Source organism: Eublepharis macularius, chromosome 2 (genome assembly GCF_028583425.1).
Source record: "Eublepharis macularius isolate TG4126 chromosome 2, MPM_Emac_v1.0, whole genome shotgun sequence".
NCBI lineage: Eukaryota > Metazoa > Chordata > Lepidosauria > Squamata > Eublepharidae > Eublepharis > Eublepharis macularius.
Genome location: NC_072791.1, coordinates 25,262,966 through 25,283,015, shown reverse-complemented (window position 1 = coordinate 25,283,015; position 20,050 = coordinate 25,262,966). Strand labels below are relative to the sequence as shown.

At 44.6% G+C, this 20,050-nt stretch overlaps 1 protein-coding gene across 1 annotated transcript in view; it reads left to right on the top strand.

Moving 5' to 3' along the window:
• LOC129324802 (cholesterol 24-hydroxylase-like) overlaps positions 1–20,050 on the top strand; it is a 50,133-nt gene that overhangs the window by 10,974 nt on the left and 19,109 nt on the right. Inside the window, exons 4-10 of the mRNA XM_054972200.1 lie at positions 446–519; positions 2,789–2,875; positions 3,649–3,787; positions 6,277–6,387; positions 7,144–7,300; positions 8,418–8,480; positions 15,357–15,429. Of these exons, the coding sequence (XP_054828175.1) occupies positions 446–519; positions 2,789–2,875; positions 3,649–3,787; positions 6,277–6,387; positions 7,144–7,300; positions 8,418–8,480; positions 15,357–15,429 (704 nt within the window). The remainder of the gene's footprint in view (positions 1–445; positions 520–2,788; positions 2,876–3,648; positions 3,788–6,276; positions 6,388–7,143; positions 7,301–8,417; positions 8,481–15,356; positions 15,430–20,050) is intronic.

The window sequence follows — 20,050 nt, the reverse complement described above, 5'->3', positions numbered from 1 at the left end:
ACTGGCTTTTATGCTTAGAATTCTTAACCCTCAAAACACTGGTGTCACTGTTAGGGCAACAGATCTTTTTTCCCTCATGCTGGAGGAGGAACCTGTCTGACCTTTCCTGTCAGGTGCTTCAACATACTCTCTCAAAAATCCCTGTCAGCAACCCTTTCATCCTGAAGGTGGATTCTGACTGGCCAATCAGAGGGAAGGAGGAAGCCTGCCAATCAAGCTGTTATTCCAGGCCACTGCCAACTCCTCCCCCTCCAACTCTCCAAGTGCTGCACCTAGGAAACCTTATCTTTAAATTGAATTTTGTCACAAACCTCTAGAAAAAATATCCTCTCCAAATGTTTAGTGGTATCCGTGTGACAGTGTATTAGTACTGGCATTGGTATTGTTAATGGTATTAGTATATTTCATTTATGAGAAATTGAACTGATCTGTGATTTATCTTTAGGAGTATCTGATGCTACCACAATACCCAAAAGACCCATTTACATATGGTCGTGTTTATAGTATGTTTGGTGTAAGGTAAGTTAATTTAAAGCTGTTATACATGATGTGTGGGATTTAAAAAAAAATTAACAGTTGATCAAAGTTCCAGGAAAAACCAAAAACATGTAATTATGTTCCTTCATGCAGATTGAAATCAGGACAGAGAATGGACATATACATCTAATCTCTGTATTTTATTGCAAAAAGAATTTTTGTTAATTACTTAAATATAAAAGTCATGAACTGAATGTAGTCCTAAAAGTCTTGCCCCTTGAGTGATTCTCAGTGAGTTGATCGAATAATGGCAGGCATCCATTCAGCAAAACATTCACCTTGAGTCTCAGTGAAAAGGGCGGCCTATAAATGACATAAATTATTAAATAGATTAATTGGTTAATTTATTTCATTATTGTTTTGTATATTGATTTTAGTATTGTTGTTTTCTTGTTTTATTGATTTTAAACTGTTCACCGCCCAGAGCTCCCGAGGATGGGTGGTATATAAATTGAAATATAAATAAAATAAATAAAAAATAGATGTTAAGACTTCCTCCAACCTTTCTCCAACATGTGGCTCTTCTTTTGGAAAGAGAGCTTCATACATTGGAGCAAGGCTCCTTAAGGTAGTGGAATGTCCTCTGGTCTAAGGTAATACATCCTGTTGCAGTAATATAGATCAAAGCACATTACACAAATTAATACACTTCTATTCTAAGTGAACTTCTGCACTTTGCATTACCTGCCTTGAGTTTTTTTCCAGACTGTTGTATAACAAACAGGTATGCTTTCATCTTTGACAATAATAACCTCATAACTGCCAGTGAAAAAACAGGCAAATTTTAATTCTGTCACTATAGAAAATGTATATACGCAGTTATACTTCTTCATTTTCACCAGATGAAAATACCATTTTCAAGGTTATCAGGTGCCATATTCCTTGTTGCAAGTAACTAGTCACTCTAAAATGTTTGTGCTCACACTAGAAATGTTGAAAAAAGAAACTGTTTTCATCAGGTACATTTACAATCCTATCCTGAACACACATGAAACTGCCTTATACTGAATCAGCCCATAGGTCCATCAAAGTCAGTATTCTGTACTCAGACTGGCAGTGGTTTTCTGGGGTCTCAGGTAGAGGTCTTTCACATCACCTACTGCCTGATTCTTTTATCTGTAGATGCCAGGGATTGAACCTGGGCCCTCTTCCTACATGCCAAGCAAATGCTCTACCATTGAGCTGCAGCCCCTCCCCTCTTACACATGTATTCTCTGCAGTAAGCCCCTCTTTATTCAGTTGGTCTTATTCCCAGGTAAGTGTCTATGGGATCAAAGCCTTAGTCCAACAGATTGACTACAATGGTCTCACTGGTACTGCACTTTTAAATAAGTGAACTGATGCACTTACCTATTTCATATTTATTGAGGCAAGTTTCTCAAATAATCCACTGTTGCTCAACAAGGAAAACAAACAGAGATCGAAAACGACCACGGAAGAGGCATGAGGTTCTTAACCAAACCATATATAATTCAGTGAAAAGAATGCCTGGGAAAGTAATAAATGTTTTTATTGTGCTTTTGATGTGTAAAAAGAACTTTATTCCAGCACAGTTATTAATAAACTACTACAGTATTCCACAACTGAGGCATGTCTACCGAGAAGGCCCTGTCTCTGGTAATTACCCATCATATATCCAAAGGTGGGAGCACACAGAACAGGGCCACTGATGCAGATCTTAACTGGTTAAAACGTAACAAAATTATGTCCAGTTAATAGTTGGTAAACCCACTTCAAACCGTAGTTTCAAGTCTGGATGTAAATATAAGCACCGTAGTTTGTTCCAACCACATGGCAAACTAGTGTACAAGTGAGGAGGAGGGAGCTTGTGGCCTGTGTCCCAATCTCAGGGGTGGCCTGATCACTTGGCAAATCAAGGCAATTGCTAGGAGGGGGGGGGATTGCCTAAAGAGAGGGCCACAGGCAGCCCCAGGATTCCAGGGTGCAGGGCAGAGAAAGAGGCAAACCAGCGTTCCACCTGTGTATGTCTACTATACCTACTCAGAAGTAAATCCCACTGTGTTAAATGGTATTTACTTCCTGGTAAGCATGCTTAGGATTGCAGCCCTTGAAATGAGCTGGTTGATGTTTTATGTTTGTGTATGAATGTTGAATGGGGGAGGCACCAAAGTCGTAGTTTGCCTAGGGCAACCCAAACCCTTGGGTCAGCCCTGCCCCATTTTCCTCGCTGTAATTCGAAGGATCAGTATGTGATGTCTTTATTAATACAATGTCCCCCCCATATTTTCAGATTTTTCGGGACTGGCTTGCTAGCAGATCGCGACTATAACCACTGGCACAAGCAGCGGAGAATTATGGATCCAGCTTTTAGCCGAACGTGAGAAGAAGAAAAAATAAATTATAATCAAATATATCTCACTGAATTTACTGTGCTTTGCTGTAAATGATGTTGTCCCATTTCCAGTCCTAGTCTGGAGACAGCAGCAGGTGACATCAGCAGAGAACCCTATGGGTGCCGCTAGAAATTATATTCATTGTCCTATTCAAACAAAATGGCAACTGCAAACAATGGGAGGATCACAAGTAGAGTGATTATAATGACTGAGAAGAGCTTAATGTGAATGGGATATGCATATGAACAAACAAATGGCCATTTCCACACACGTTGAATAATGCACTTTCAGTGCACTTTCACAATCCTTTAGAAGTGGATTTTTTGTTCCACACATGGAAAATCAGTTTCAAATGTTCACTAAAGAGTATTGAAAGTGGATTATCCAACATGTGTGGAAGCAGCCAAATGTGTCCTGAGGTGTTGCAAGAGACATCTTAATAATGAGATCAAGGGAAGACGCTGCCAAGGGAAGTTCTAAAATTCTCTTGCTTTGATGTTTTCAAAATTGGCCAATCACCTACCAAAGATGAAAGAAAATGTAGACTATTATGACTGAAGTAGATTTTAAAAATCTCTTGTCTCTCAACATGAAATGGAGATCTTTGTTGAGTGCTAGTACCTTGTGGTGCATCGCCTCACTTAAAATTATTGTGTCTCCACATGTGATTTCATGTTCTATAGCCCTGTGTTCTTACATAGGATACTTTCTTACCTCACTACAGAGCTTCTTCAGTAATATTTTTTTACTTGTTCAGTTACCTGATGGGGTTAATGGGAATCTTCAATGACAAAGCAGAAGAGCTTATGAAGGTGCTGGAAGAGAAAGCCAATGGAGAGACAAAAGTTGATATAATGAGCCTGCTGAGACGAGTGACTCTTGACATCATTGCAAAGGTACTAAGTGAATCACTTTTTGCTCATAACAGGTGAAACTGTTTGCATAAATGGGGAGGGGCCAGGGATCTGTGATACAACATCTACTTTACATTCGGTATTAGAAATAGTTATATTTTGTTTAGTGGCAGAGTTACCAGTCAGAAGCGTGTTCCCCAACATGCAGAAATTAATTCTCAGGCAATTAAATTGTAGAAAAGATAGAACTTACATTTACTGAGGTAGATTCTATTCACAGAAATTTCTTGCAGAAGAAATAAAGAATCCTAGTCTAAAGCATTATTTTCCCTATAACATTGCCAGCTAGTTCAGCATTGTAGCTGCAGGCAGGTCTGTGGATCAGGCCTTCATGGTAAGAGCTCTGAAAAGGTGCATCTTCCTCCTTGGAAAGTGGTGAGGTAATCAATGGACTCAGGAAGAGAGGAAGAGTTAGGAGATGTCCCTACCTTAGACAAAGAGAAGTTATTTGCTTAACAGAAAAGTAACACATACATATAGAGACACATGCAGTGACCCCCAATGTCCAAGGCATGCTGAGTTTCCTATCACAACATACAGAAGGTCCCAGGTTCAATCCTTGGCATCTCTGTTTAAAAGCTAAGGTAGTAAGTTATGCAAAATGCCTCTGTGACCCCATACACTGCCATCCATCAGAAACCTCTCTGCACAAGTTTGTGACTTCACAGGCAGTTAAGGGCAGTCACACAACACCACTTGTCTAATTTCTGTTTATCTGGCAAAGAGCCCTGACCAAAGTCCACAAAGGTCTCCTATTCCCAGAGGCTCCACCAAATAAGCAGCCTGTTCCCTTTATTTACTTCCCCTCACCCAGCTATGGCCCAGGGCTATTGGGGAAAGGGAACTCAGAGTTAACTTTCCCTAATATGCTGCCACCATTTATTTAAACATGCCCCATTTGCCATGACCAGAGTGTTTGAGGTTTTTTTGTGTGTGTTTTATTTCCCCTCAACCAATAACTTCAAGGATGAAAACAAAAACAAGAATTTTTTTTACAACACAGAACACTGTAATAATAACATTCAATTTATATACTGCCCTTCAGGACAACTTAACACCCACTCAGAGTAGTTTACAAAGTGTGTTATTATTCTCACGACAATCACCCTGTGAGGCAAGTGAGGCTGAGAGAGCTCTAGAGAGTTGTGACTGACCCAAGGTCCCCCAGCTGGCTTCAAGTGGAGAAGTGGGGAATCAAACCTGGTTCTCCAGATTAGAGTACTGTACTGCCACTTAGAACTACTGCAACAAGCTGTAGTGAATGATTTTAAAACACATGGATATATTATGGATAAATAGGGAGTGATTACTATGTAATAGAACAGGAGTTAACAGCCAGCTATATTTCTGCTGTCTCTCTTAGCAGCTTCCAAAACCTTGTCTCTCAATAACTGCTTTTCCAACGGACTTTCAACTGTCACTGGCCCAACATTCCACCAACTCTCATTGGCTGTTTCCCAGGAGAGACAGAGCTGAAATTATTCCTGTCTGTCACAACCTGTCTGAGATTCTAGAGAGCCACTGCCAGTCAGAGTAGACTGTTCTTCCCCTGAGAAATAGTCTAACTCAGTATAAGTCAACTTCATGAGTTCATGTGGAACAGCCACTGGGGCACAGGAGAGATGTAATGAGAAGATTATCCAGGGACACTGGCCCTCAAGTTCAGTTTCTACCAATAACTGGAGCTACCAGCCTACTACCATAAGCATTAGATCAATGGTTGTTGTGGGTTTTCCGGGCTGTATTGCCGTGGTCTTGGCATTGTAGTTCCTGACGTTTCGCCAGCACTGACACTGAGAGACTCTGTCTTTTGGTGCTACACCTCTGAAGATGCCAGCCACAGCTGCTGGCGAAACGTCAGGAACTACAATGCCAAGACCACGGCAATACAGCCCGGAAAACCCACAACAACCATCGTTCTCCAGCCGTGAAAGCCTTCGACAATACATTAGATCAATGTTTCTCAACTTGTGAGTGCTGATCAAAAAAGCAGGTCTCAAACCCTGTAAATGTGGGCTGTAGGTTTTTGCAGTTTTATTGATTTGGGCATGAGGTGTTTCTTTTGTTTTGTTTTTTGTTTTTTTAAAGGGGGTCATAATACCAAGAAAACTGGGGCTCGGGGAGTCATCATACCAAAAAAGTTGGGAACCCCACCACGTTAAATGATAAAGAGTGAGTGATTTTGTAAGGAAGAGGAACTAAGTTTGAGAAGCCGCAAACCCTAATATCTAGAAACCCTTTGAAAGCCCAGGTTATGATGTTGACATGCTTTCCTCCCTAATAATGAGGGCTAACTGCTATCTGTCTATCCATCTTTACCTTTACAAGAAACTACGTGAGTTGATATTCTACTTGGCATAAAATTTGCAGATATGTAAACAAAGAAAAGCCAGGTAGTGGAATATATATCAGCCCCTACCCCATGAATTCCAATCTCTAACCAATCTTCTGATTTTTCTCAATGTTGTCAGGTGGGGTTTGACTTAGAACTGAACACTCTGTACGATGACCAAACACCTTTCCCACATGCAGTGACTACGATCATTGAAGGAGTTTCTGAGGCACGCATCCCTACTTTTGAGGTCAGTGCAGCTTTTCTTCTTATGAATTCTTTTCCTATACAGCCCTTGCATTCTTGTGCCACTGAGTTGCTTCCAACTTATGGCAACCCTGTGAATTAACGGCCTCCAAAATGGCAGCCTTACAAAGCCATTTAATAAAAAAGACAATCAAATGGAGGGAGGATCACTTTTAATTGGTAAAATGTTAGAAGTGTTTTATGACCCTGACCCAAAGCAAGGTCCTGTGTAGCCGGCATTTCTCTTTAAATACACTGGGGAGAGCCATCCATATCTTCTTTTGCCCTCAGTCTGAGCTGCTGGATGAAGACTTTGTTTTGTTTGGTATTCGCTCTGTAATCCTTCCATCCCGGCTGTCATGTCTTTGTATGCCTCTGATTTTACTTGTTTTAGTGCTGTGGGTTTTTAGGATGGTATAATTTTACTTGTTTTAGTGTTGTGGGTTTTTTTAGGTTGGGATGATTTATTTAAAAAATGTGATTTTGTTATGTATATTTTAATTTGTTAGCTGCCCTGACCTGAATATCCCAAACAACCCTGACCTTGTCAGAGCTGAGAAGCTAACTTAGTAATTGGATGCAAGATGCAATGGCAAACCACCTCTTTTACTCTCTTGCCTTGACAACCCTAACAGGGGTCACTATAAGTCAGCTGTGGCTTGACAGCACGTACCACCACTGCCAACCTTACTGGCCCTTATGAAGGCAGAAAGGCAGGGTATAAACATTGTAAATAAATAATAAAATATTATTTATTTAGTACATGCCAGGGAATAGAAAAATGGTGAAAAAGGTTCAGGAAAGCTTGAGGCTGATACGTCGTACTGGGAAGGAGTGTATCGAGCAGAGGCGCAAGGCCATCCAGAATGGAGATGAGACCCCTATGGATATTCTTACTCTGATCTTGAAGAATGCAGGTAGGAGAATTCCTGTGGAAGGCAACTCGTAATTGCTCTGTGTCATACTGAACGTAACATGCGAAGCACCTGGTCCAAACTATAAGATTGTGAATTTGGCCTACGAGTTAAGGAAACCTTGATTATAAGCAGGGCTCATTTCAAGGGGGAACGTGCCAGAACTCAGTTCAGGCAGTTCCCCAAAGAGGTCACCTGACTACCTCACTCTTGGCCATTTGGGGCCTGTTTCAGCCTGGATTGGGGCCAAAACGGCCCAGATCGGGCCTCTGGCAGGTGGTGGATCACTCTCCCACTCAGCAGTGGCCCGATCCTGACCATTTTGGGCCTCTTTTGACCATTTTCAGCCCCTTTTTGCCATTTTGGGCCCAATTTCAGCCCTGAATGGCCAGGATTGGGTTCAAAATGGCCAGGATAGGTTATGTCAGGGGGTGTGACATATGCCAATCAGTTATGCCAATGACACACTTTCAGCCATGTCAAGTGGGCATAAGCTAATGAGTTATGCTAATGAGTTCCTCCAGCTTTTTTTCTATAAAATGACCCCTGTTTATAAGAGTAGTTTGCATTCAAACAGGATACTTAAGGCAGTCATGGACCATTCTTACTAGGAAGCATAAAAAAAGAGATTGGACCAAAACATCAGAGTTGTTTTAGACATTTAGGCTGAGTCAATGATCTACTGGATCTGTTCTTTAATTAGAGTGAGGGAGATAAGTCTGGCAATGTTGTGGGCTGGACTTAGTGGAATTCCAGACCAAAAGAATGGGGTTGAAGAAGATTCTTGGTGATCCATAGTTGAGCAAGATCCACTATGCTGTTAGGCAGTGTCAGGTGGTGATCTGAAGCAACAGGTTTTAGACTTTGTTAAAGGCTGTAGATCTATGCACACTATGCACACCATTGATACTGATCGTTCTCACTTCCACATAAAAATGCCCAGGAGTGTCTTGCAACCTTAATAAGCTGGACTGTTTTTCATGCATTTTTGAGATATTTTTAGTCCCTTTTATTCTGTAAAGATTTACTCGGTCTCATCTCTAGAGCCATGTCGTATTTTTGCCCTCTTGTACCTTTGGAGCAGAATGTCAACCTTTCCCTTTGTTTCCTGCCTCAACAGCACAGGAGGGAGACTATGATGATGAAAACATGCTGGACAACTTTATCACCTTCTTTTTTGCAGGTTTGTAAATCTGTTCCCCTTTTAATATGTAATCACGCTGATCTACAAAGGAAGATCTGCACATATTATAAGCAGGTTTTTGAGGGTCCACCTGATGAGGATGCAAATACTGAGGATCAGTATTCATATTTGGGTAATTGCACAGGCTTTAAATGCAGAGTGTACTTTCAACTCTTGGAAATGTTTTCCAGTGAAGAATTGTGCAAGAAACCATTGTGATGCTTTCCCATCTGCGCATGTTTCAGTACAGATGTAACTGCCTGCAAATCATTTCTACTTTGGGAGCCGGCCTCACATTCTCTGCTTCCATTATCCAGATCATGGTTTCCTCATAAGTGAAACCGTAATTTGAAGCGAATTTGCATAACCATGGTTATGAAGCATGGTTACTCTGGTTTGCATCAGTAATGGCTGCAGTGTAAACATGATGCGAAACTAATGCTGGGAAGAAACGGTAGTAAGAGGAAGTCATGCTTTCCTCAAACTGGCCGGAAAACACTGATGACAGTTGGAAAAATTCTCTTCAAGGAGAGACTAGCTCCTCTTCAAGGAGAGGTGACAGAAATCATAATAGATACTGTTACATGCATTGTGACTGTATTTCATTGTGAGTGTCACATTTGAAACATCCACCTTGCATTGTGTTCAATTAAGTCCTTATCAGTGTCACAGTTGCCCCAACCCACTAGGGATCTATTTATGTAACTTCGTCCAGATTGCTTTTTCTTTTTATTTCCCACTATTTTCCTGTTTTTCTCCTCCTGTGTGTGTGAGGCGCAGTCCGAGAGGAGAGACTCAGATTTGGGAAGTTTGTCTTGCCTGTGGCTGTTTAGGTCGGCTACATCTCATAGAGGAATCCTGGGGAAGCTGGGATCCTTCTTATACAAAAACCCAGGGAGCAAGGAGACGAACTAAGGTGTTCCTCCTTCTTTAAGTTCAAACCTTGGTGGTGGCAGCAAGACTTACCATCCATGGAGTCTGAAGGGATGGAGAGGGAAAGTTAAAGAGTGCTGACAAGCCCCCAGTGGGGGCAGGGGATTCCCTGCCCCAGGTCTTGTTATCTGTTGCTGCTGGAAATTTTGGCGGGAGAAATATTAAAAAGAAAAATAAGGCCTCATCTACTTACAGAAAGTTCTCACCACAGAGTTCTAGCGATTCCTAGATCTATCCAGAAATCACAATAGGTAGCACTAGGAAACACTCTCAGTTTAAAGCTAAACGTTCTGGGTAGCTTTAGGACTTGCCGGGACTCTAGGAGAAGAACTTCCTAGACAAGGCGTTATTTTGCTTTTTAATTTTTTTCCCTGGGACTCTGTCCCCCTCAACTCCCCTGCCATTCCTTTCAACCATCCCTCTGAATGGTGATGCTGTGCACTGAACAATGCCCAGGAGAAGAAGTCATTACTAGAGGTGGGCGTGAATCGTAATACAAATCAAAATTAGGCACGAACTGGGCCAGTTTGTGGTTCGTGAAAATGCAGTTTGTGGGGCCACGTTTTCCACAAACTCCACGACTTTTTTGGCCCAATTCATGAGTGGTTTGTGAAGCCAGACAGGCAACGGAGGTCTGGAATGCCTGCCGACCTTTTGTTGCCATGGTAACCCAAATCTTAGTCCACCTAACCTTGATAGGCAGGTCTCCCTTCCAACCGCAGAGCTCCCATTCTGTTATATAGGAACCAAGAGCAGGGGGGAGATGGGCCTTCTGTAGCCATGGGGACATCAATCTCATTACTCCAAACCCTGTTAGGCAGGTCTGACTGCCAACCACAGACCTCCTGTTCTGCTCTATGTGAGCATTTGTTATATAAGGCACAGCTTTCTGCCTCGTGCTTTCAGTTACAGCAGACAGTGGGAGAGTGAGGAGCCGTTGCTGGGCCTGGGATATGAATGAGAGAGGGAAAGTGGAATTGAGCTTGGCTGCTGCTGGGTTAAAAGAGACTGAAAAGCCTCTTCAGCTTTAGTCTTAGCATTGCTGGGAAGGGTGCCTTCTTTCCTCCACCCCACCCCACCCCAGTCCTATGGCCACTGCCTGGCTCTGGGCTGGGGCCTAGATTGACTGAAGCCTACCTTTTTTTCCCTTGGATTTTCTTTCTTTCTCCTTATTCCTTCTGGGTTTACTTATTATCTATTTTGTGCACCTGTCCCGCCTGCTCAGGTCAAGTGTCTGTGTGTGGTGGGGTAGGGCTCTACCCCACTCCTTTTGTTCTGAGGCCAAGCTAAGCACCTATCCATGGGACTTGGTCTCTCACCCCCCCCAACCCTGATGGGGGGAAGGGGTTGTGTCGGTGCCACCACAGCTGGCAAGTGGGTCATGTCAGCAGCTACGTCTTCTGGGGTAGAGGGGCAGAAACATTTCTGTGCATGTTCTATGTTGTCCTCCCCCCCCGGCAGACCTGAAAGAGGCATCCCTTGAGGGGGAGGCATCCTTCTCATCTGCCATGGCCGGCAGGTGGGTAATGTCTGTGGCCACCACTCTTCAGCACGAGGGACAGTGTTACACATATGTGCGGGACAGTGGGAGGGTCCTCTATCATGGAACTTTGTGTATCCCCCCCCCAACCTAGAGGGTATGGCTTCCATCGTTGCTGCCATGGCCAGCAGGGGGGTGATGTCTGTAGCCTCCACTCCTCAGCATAAGGGACGTTTTTGCATATAAAATTGTACAAGATGGCAGGAGGGCCCCAGATCCATGGGACCAGCAGTCTCCTCTCCACCGCTGGCTGTGGGGGGAAAGAGTTCTGTCCTTGCCGCCATGGCTGGCAAGTGTGTGATGTCTGTGGCTGCATCCTTCTATGGTCCCTAATGGGAAGTGCAGTCTCCTCTGTGCCAGGGGGAAGGGGTTCTATCCTTGCTACACGGCCAGCAGGTGGGTGATGTCTGTGGCTGCATCCTTCTATGGTCCCTAATGGGACCTGCAGTCTCCTCTGAGCTGGAAGGGTTCCGTCCTTGCCCCCATGGCTGGCAGGTGGGTGATGTCTGTGGCTGCATCCTTCTACAGTCCCTAATGGGACCTTCAGTCTCCTCTGCACTGGGGGGGAAGGGGTTCCATCCTTGGCACCACGGCAGACAGGTGGTGTCTGTGGCCGTATCCTTCTATGGTCTCTAATGGGACCTGCTGTTGCCTCTGCACTGGGGGGAGGGGGGTCCATCCTTGCTGCCATGGCTGACAGGTGGGTGATGTCTGTGGCCACCACATCCTATCTCTGGGACTTAGAATGGACTCCCCCCAAGGTGGGGAAGGCATCTGTGACTGCTGCCTCATCGTCAAGGTGTCTTTTGCTGGTAGAATCAATTCTATGTACTCAGATAATGTAATAATATGTCATAATGTGAGAACATGCAACAATGTGATATGAAATACTTTGATAATATGAGTATATGCAACAATGTGATATGAAATACTGTGATAATAATTGTGTGCCGTGGAGGTTTGGGTGGACTTTGTTCGGTTGGTGGCCATGTCTTCTAGGGCAGAGGGGCCTCATGCTGTTGAGATCATAAGCTGTGGGAGTTAATAGGACCCCCCCCAAAAAAAAACCCTGCCAGAGGGACTTAGAATAACCTTCCGCCAAAGGATGTGGAGGTGTCCGTCAGTGCTGCAACATCCAAAAGATTAATTTTGTCGGCGGCTAGTCACTTACCGCTCCTCAGCACAAGGGACAGGTATCAATCAGTCTTTTTCCCATCCCAGGGGCATACCCTGCAGAGCATCCATGGGACTTAGGCTCCATCCAGGGAACTTAGTCTTACCCTTCTCAACCACGGGCCACCAACATCACTTACCTGCTGGACATGATGGTGGCCGCCCATTGGGGCATGCGGGTGGGCACAGGGGGTGCTGCTGGCTGGCAGCTAACCCCCCCCCCCCGCCCCCAAGAAGGGAGGCAGCCTTCCACCTCCTGAAGCCTGCGAGGAGGGGGCGGCCACCAAATCACCTGTCTGCCAGACATGATGGTGGGCACCCAGAGGGGATCCGTACAGGAACAGGGGAGTGCCACTGGCTTGTGGCCAAACCCTCATCCCTGAGAAAGGAGTGGCTGACTGCCTCCACAAGCCCACAAGGAGGAGAGGGTACTAATATCACCCGTCTGCCAGACCTGATGGTGGCCACCCATCAGGGCATGTGAGCAGGCATGTGGGGTTGCTTCCAGTTGGCAGCCAAACCCCTGCCCCCAAGGAGGGAGGTGGCCGACCACCTCCCAAAGTCCGCGAGGAGGGGACAGCCACTGACATCACCTGCCTGCCAGACGTGATGGTGGCCACCTGTAGGGGCATGTGGGCAGTAACAGGGAGGTGCTGACGGCTGGCAGCCAAACCCCCCCATCCCCAAGACGACAGGCAGCTGACCACCTCCCCGAGCCCGCAAGGAGGCTACCAACATCACCCATCTGTCAGATGTGATGGTGATCACCCATTGGGGCATGCGGGTGGGCACAGGGGGGTGCTGGTGGCTGGCGGCCAAACCCCCACCCCCAAGAAGAAAAACAGCCGACCACCTCCCCAAGCCCGTGAGGAGGGGGCGGCCACCAACATCACGTGTCTACCAGACATGACGGTGGCTGCCCTTAGGGGTATGTGGGGTGGGCACAGGGGGTGCCACCAGCATATGGCCAAATCCTCATCCCCGAGAAGGGAGGTGGCTGACTGCCTCCCTGAGCCCACAAGGAGGGGTTGGCCACCAACATCACCCATCTGCCAGATGTGACAGTGGCTGCCCGTTGGGACATGCAGGCAGTCATAGGGGTGCCACTGGCAGGCAGCCAAACCCCCCATCCCCAAGAAGGGAGGTGGCTGACCGCCTCCCCGAGCCCATGAGGAGGGGGTGGCCACTGACATTATCCATAACTGGGGGTCCATCACTTCAAATGGAGCCACTAATATCACCCGTCTGCCAGACATGACGGTGGCTGCCCATTGGGGCATGTGGGCAGGCATGGGGGAGTGCTTCCGGTTGGCAGCCAAACCCCTGCCCGAGAAGGGAGGCAGCCATCAACCTCCCCGAGCCTGCGAGGAGGGAGTAGCCACCAACATCACCCATCTGCCAGACGTGACAGTGGCCGTCCTTTGGGACATGCGGGCAGGCATAGGGGTGCTGCTGGCAGGCAGCCAAACCCCCCGTCCCCAAGAAGGGAGCTGGCTGACCGCCTCCCTGAGCTCATGAGGAAGGGGCAGCCACTAACATTACCCACATCTGGGGGTCCATCACTTCAAATGGAGCCATAAGTCAACTGGCATTGATGGCTCCAATTCTATCGAATGGGACTTTCCTGGGTGCACCGGCTTTGGGGGACTATAACTCGGAGATCCATATTGCAATCTTCACCAAACTTGGAGGGTGGCTGGAGGAGAGCCTGTTGAAAACTCCCTGCGAGTTTGGGCTCTGAGTCTGAAGGGGGCTGTTCTGGGCTTCGACGAACCAGTTTGCGAACCAGGTCAATTTCGTCAAAGTTCAGGGTTCAGGGTTCATGAAACAGAACAAACCTCGAACTTCACAGTTTGTTTTTTTCAATTCGTGCCCATCTCTTGTTGTTACCCCAAACCCCCCTGTAAAAATACAATGGGCATGTACAAAACACATGCATTCACAAGTTAACAAATCATGGAATTATTTGTGATAAGGTTGCAAACTCCAGGTTGGGAAATTACTGGAGATTTGGAGGTGTTGCCTGGGGAGGCAGGGTTAGGGGAGAACACTCCTGCTGGTTGCCAAGAAGAACTGGAAACCCTAGTTCCTGGGAGGGGGCACCTTTTTAAACAAGCACCCACATGACTCCTCTAATTTCCTGACAGTTAGTCTTTTAGCAGGGCAGTATATGCCTACAGCTCCCTTGTGAGAGTCCTAAAGAGACAGCACCCCTTAAACGAAAACTCTTTTGGGATTGATGCAGACTGCCAGTGACCTCTTCCTTTCACAACCTGGGTATTTGACCTTCATGAAAGTGTGGTGGTAGAGAGTGCCCTGAAGTCATAACTGACTTATGGCAGCTCCTAGTGGGGTTTTCATGGCAAGAGACTAAGAGAGGTGGTTTGTCATTGCCTACCTCTGCAACCCTGGTCTTCATTGGAGATCTCCCATCCAATTACTAACCAAGGCCAACCCTGCTTAGCTTCTGAGATCTGAGGAGAACAAACTCACCTGGACTATCCAGGTCAGGGCCTTGATGAATGTGCCCTGGGAGATTTCTTTGCCTGGCTTGTCAGCACTCCCACTGGCAAGTTCCATTGCATATTGCCACTCAGATGTAATAATGTCACTTTGGGATGTACAGGAAGTGTCACATCGCCAGCAATACCACAATGTTGCCTGGAAAGAGCCTGCTGCAACCCAGTAAGCCTCCCCATTCCCCTCCATTTCCTCCCCTGCCAGCCAACTGAGTGGGGGGGCACAGTTAGGGGGGATTCCCAGCACCCAGCTGGGGACCCACAACAGTATTTTCCCTCAACCCAGGGTTGAGGGCCTCTAGGAAATGTAGGTTGACAGGGAAAGTCCCTGTAAGGCCCAAGGCCTCCAAGTGGGAGAGGGAGAAGCTGTACTGAGACCTGCAAGCCGCTCTGTTGTGTTCATGACACAAGGGCAGCCAGTTCTCCAGGCCCCAGGTCACACTGCTGTTTCCAAAAGCTCTCCCACTTAGACTTAGCCTGTCACTGATGGCAGTCAGAATTTTATGGGCATGAAAGAACCAGGGAATGAAACTTCACAGGCAGTTGCAATTTACTTGCTGTGAAGCCGCTAGGTTTATGGAATCAGTGCTTGAAAAAAGTTACCAAGTTCTAAGCTGGTTTTTGGTGTTTGTTTTTGTTGCCAAAGGCAACTTAGATTTTTGCATTGTTCCCGTCTTCTTTCCCCACCTAACTAGAATCTCCATCCTACAGGTCATGAAACCACTGCCAATCAGTTGTCCTTTGCCATCATGGAGCTGGGACGGCAACCTGAAATTATGGCAAAGTAAGTGAAGTGGGTTACCTGCTTGCTTGATTGCATTCCCTTCTTTTTTAAAACTTCAGTATTGTAGTTCAGCAATTTTTTCCAAGTTTTTGAATGTTTGTGGCTCTGGTTCACACAATACTTTTTTGTGTTTGATTGGACTCCTCCTGACCATCTTTGGGTACTTGTTTAAAACAACAAATGTCAATGTAGTGTTTGAATCCAAAAATAATGGATATAGTTCTTCATAATATGAGGAGGATTCTTTGGAGGAGTCATGGGGCCTTTGACTACTGGCAATAACATACTGGGTTCTCCCGGACTTCCGGTTTGGGATTCATGGAGGTCTAACGCAGCTCAGGGAGCTGGGCTGTCCGTGCCGCTGTTTGTGGAGGCTGGAGGGGCACCAACTGCCCACAGCCCCCTGTTCTCAGGCGGAGAACAGGCAAGTACGCTTAAGAACCTGAGGTCCCACCCGAAGAAAGGTTGCCAAAATCTCTGCAGCGGCTCTGGAGTCAGTTTCTGGCATAAGACCTACATACCCAAGCTTCAGCAAACCGAAAAGGGAATAAGAACTAATTGGATACTTGAAGCAGCGATTACAACCCAAGAGAAACGTCTAAGAAGGTAAAGATTGCTATCTCTAAATACGGGACAGATTATAAAAAGGAATAAAGTGATAAAGAGAATCTAAAAACTGCAAGAGACTTGTTATGTAAAGGAGGAAGTTCCGGCAAATTAAATTTTTAAAAGTGACATTGTAAAGAGAAGTTAAGGCGGAAAATTGACTATTGTTTACATACCTGCGGCTGGGAAGAGATAGCAGACTGTGAGAAAGTTTTAATATCGTGAGAACTGCTGTGAAAAGAAGAGGAACAGGAAGTACGTCAGAATCATAAAGAGACTGGCAAGAGGCGGCTTGTTAACAACGGAAGCAGAAGGTCGCCATTTTGAAACAGGGCAAAGCTGTGACTTCAAGGAAAACGGAAGTAGGCCATCTTTGGTGAAGGTAAGGGCGATTGCTTCAATACAAAACCATAGAGAAAAAACGCCCGACATTTTGGACTATGCAAACCTTTTTCTTTAAAAAATAAACTGAATCTGGACCATTAAAAATAACAGAAAGCAACAAACTAGCGCCACGGAGCTGAGGAAAAGAGCGGACACGTGGGAGCGAAGCAGAGCTAGCCCCACGATGTCGAAGAAGGAGTGGCAAACTGCGCTGGAGAATCTGGATAAAAAAGTTTCAGAAGGAAATAAAGAGCTTAAAGAAATGATGCAGGAGAATTTTAAGGACTTTAAAGAGGCATTAAAATCAGAGATGGCAGAACTCACAAAAAAAATGGATCAAGTACAAAATGACTTGCAAGCTACACAGCAGAAAGTAAATGTAGTAGAGAACGCGGTTGACACCTTAACAGACGTGCAGAGAACGGAGATGTGAGGAATGAAGGGAAGAATGGCCGTAGCTGAATGTAAACAAATGGAAAAGCAACTCAGATTTCGCAGGATTCCAGAGATTGCGGAAAAAGCACCCCAAGAGCAGATTACAGAAATTTTGGCGGGTTACCTGGGGAAAGAAGAAGAGGAGGTTGCAGCTCTTCTGGACATGGCATACAGAATTAATTCAAAATTAAGATAGAAGAAGTTACCAAGGGATATGATCGTGCAATTTACGACCAAATTGTAAGCAAACAGTTTCAGGAACCATTAGAAGTCGATGGGAAGGTGGTGAGAGTTATGAAAGAACTGCCCAGAGCGGTGTTGTTGGAGCGGAAAAAATACAGAGAGCTGATCCAGATGTTAAAGGATTTGAAAATTAGGTACAGATGGGAAATACCAGAAGGACTGGCATTTGAATTTGGTGGAGTAAGGAGAAATATCAGGTCGGGTCACGAGATGGGAAACTTTATTAGGGACATTGAAAAGGACTTACCAAAAAGTACAAGAATGTGATCATGGAGTGTAAAATAATATCTTGGCATGTAAATGGACTAAATTCACCTTGTAAACGTAAGGCTATTTTCCACTGGCTTTTAAAACAAAAATGTAATATAGTATGTCTCCAAGAGACACATATCAGAAAGCAGGATTTAAAGTATTTGAAATTTGTAAAGCTTGGAAATGAATTTGCTGCAGCCTCCAAAAAGAAGAAGAGAGGGGTTGCGTTGTATATAAAGGAGGAACTGTAGCCAAAATTAATTTTAAGTGATGCAGAAGCTAGATATTTAGCAGTGGAAATAATTTGGAACTTGAAGAAGACCTTGGTGATTGGAATTTTATGCACCCAATGGTGCGAAAGAAAACTTTTTCAAGGACTTACAAAAACAACTCGATGAGCTGACCTATGATCAAATAATTCTGGCAGGCGACTTCAATGGAGTTACAAACTTGGAAGAAGATAAGAAATCTAAAATTGCACACAAAAAAAGAAGACTTTTGCCAAAGTTGTTTTTTGTGATTAAGGAACAGGAAAGTTTGGAAGATGTATGGAGGAGACAAAATCCAAAAAACAGACAATATACCTTTTATTCTACGAGGCATGCTACTTTATCAAGAATTGATATGATCTGGGCTTCCAAAGAACTAATGTTGTGGACTAGAGATGTGGAGATAATGCCTAAGGTAGGCTCAGATCACAATCCTATCATGTGGAAATTTGGGGAAAATACTAAAATAAGAGGATAGAGAATCAATGAAGACTTGCTGCAGATAGAAGAGAACATGGCGTTGCTACGAAGGGAGGCCAAGTTCTTTATACAATACAATCTAAATAAGGATGTGTCAACTCATAAGGTATGGGACACTTACAAAGCTGTAATAAGGGGAATATTGATGGACTTGAATGCAAGGGACAGAAGGAGAAAAGAAGAAAAAAGAAAGGAAATAACTGAAAAAATCAAAGCCAAAGAGATACAACTTAAGAAAAGACCAGGGAAGAAACGTATATATCAGGATATAAAAATATTGCAGGAGCAATTGACGGCAATGAATAACAAAGAGTTGGAGTGGGACTTGAAAAAAAGAAATCAAAAAACATTTGAAGGTGCAAATAAACCTGGCAAATATCTAGCTTGGCAACTAAAAAAGAAAAAAGAGAAGAAAACCATAATTAAAATACGAGAGGAAGACAAAACATTATTGGACCAACCAGCTATTAGTAGAGCTTTCTATAAATTTTATGCAAAACTGTACCAGAAAAAAGAAGTGAATAGGGATTCAATAGCGGAGTATTTGGAAAGAATGAAACTTCCAACGATGTCAGAGGAATGGAAAGAAAAAATAAATAGGGAAGTGACAGAGGAAGAAATAAAAGAGGCCATCCAATCCACGAAATTAGGGAAAGCACCGGGACCGGATGGACTGACAGCAAAGTTTTACAAAATGATGGCTAGTGAACTGGCACCTTTTTTGAGAGAGGTAATGAATCAAGCTATGCAAGGCCATAAGATTCCTGATTGATGGAATGAAGCTAACATATCTCTGATTCCGAAAGATGGACAGGATTTGACCAATGTTAAAAATTATCAGCCAATTTCGTTGCTGAACAATGACTATAAAATATTTTCAAAAGTTTTGGCGGAAAGGATAAAGGGATGGCTGTTGGAATTTATTGCAGAAGAGCAGGCCGGATTTTTACCTAATAGACAAATTAAAGACAATTTAAGGACAGTAATAAACGCTATTGAATACTACAATAAGCACTGTGATAGGGAGGTTGGTTTCTTTTTCGTGGACGCAGAAAAAGCATTTGACATTATGAACTGGGACTTTATGTTTGCCACTATGGAAAAGCTGCAAATGGGAGCAAAGTTCATACAAGCAGTTAAAGAAATTTATAGAGACCAAAGTGCAGTGATTGTAGTGAATGACGACTTAACTAAAAAGTTGAAAATAAGCAAAGGTACAAGACAGGGCTGCCCTCTGTCTCCATTGTTGTTCATTTTGATCTTGGAAATACTGATGATTCAAATACGTGAGGATGATACAATTCGAGGCATAAAAATAAAGAAATTTTCCTACAAGGTCAGAGCATTTGCAGATGATATAATGTTAATAGTAGACAATCCAATTGAGAATATGCCCAAAATAATGGACAAAATAAAAGATTTCGGAGATTTGGCTGGATTTTATGTGAATAAAAAGAAGTCGAAGATACTATGTAAAAACATGACCAAGCAGAAGCAGCAAGAACTAATGGAGATAACGGTTTGTGAGATAACTAATAAGGTAAAATATCTTGGTATTGAACTGACTGCAAAAAACATAGTGTCAGGGCTAGCAGCAGCTGCCACTGGGCGGGGCGCTGGGCAGTCTGCTCCTGACATCAAAGGGGGGCCAGGGATTCTACAGGACCCTGCTCTATGGGAGGAGGGGCGGTATACATCACCCGGACTCCCTCTCAGCCCACTCGCTGGCCTGCTCAACCTGGCCTGCTTACCCTCTGCATCCTCCATCACCTTCGCCTCCCAGAACTCTCCTCCAAGCCTCCACTCTCACACTGCTCTGCTCTCACTCCACATCCTTACTCACACCCACCCCCCAGAGCTCTTCCCAGCCACCCTTTATAGGGCTTCCTGTCTCCACCCCGCCCTCCTTCCAGGCTTGTTCCCTCTCCTGACTGGGCCCAGCTGTGCGTTCC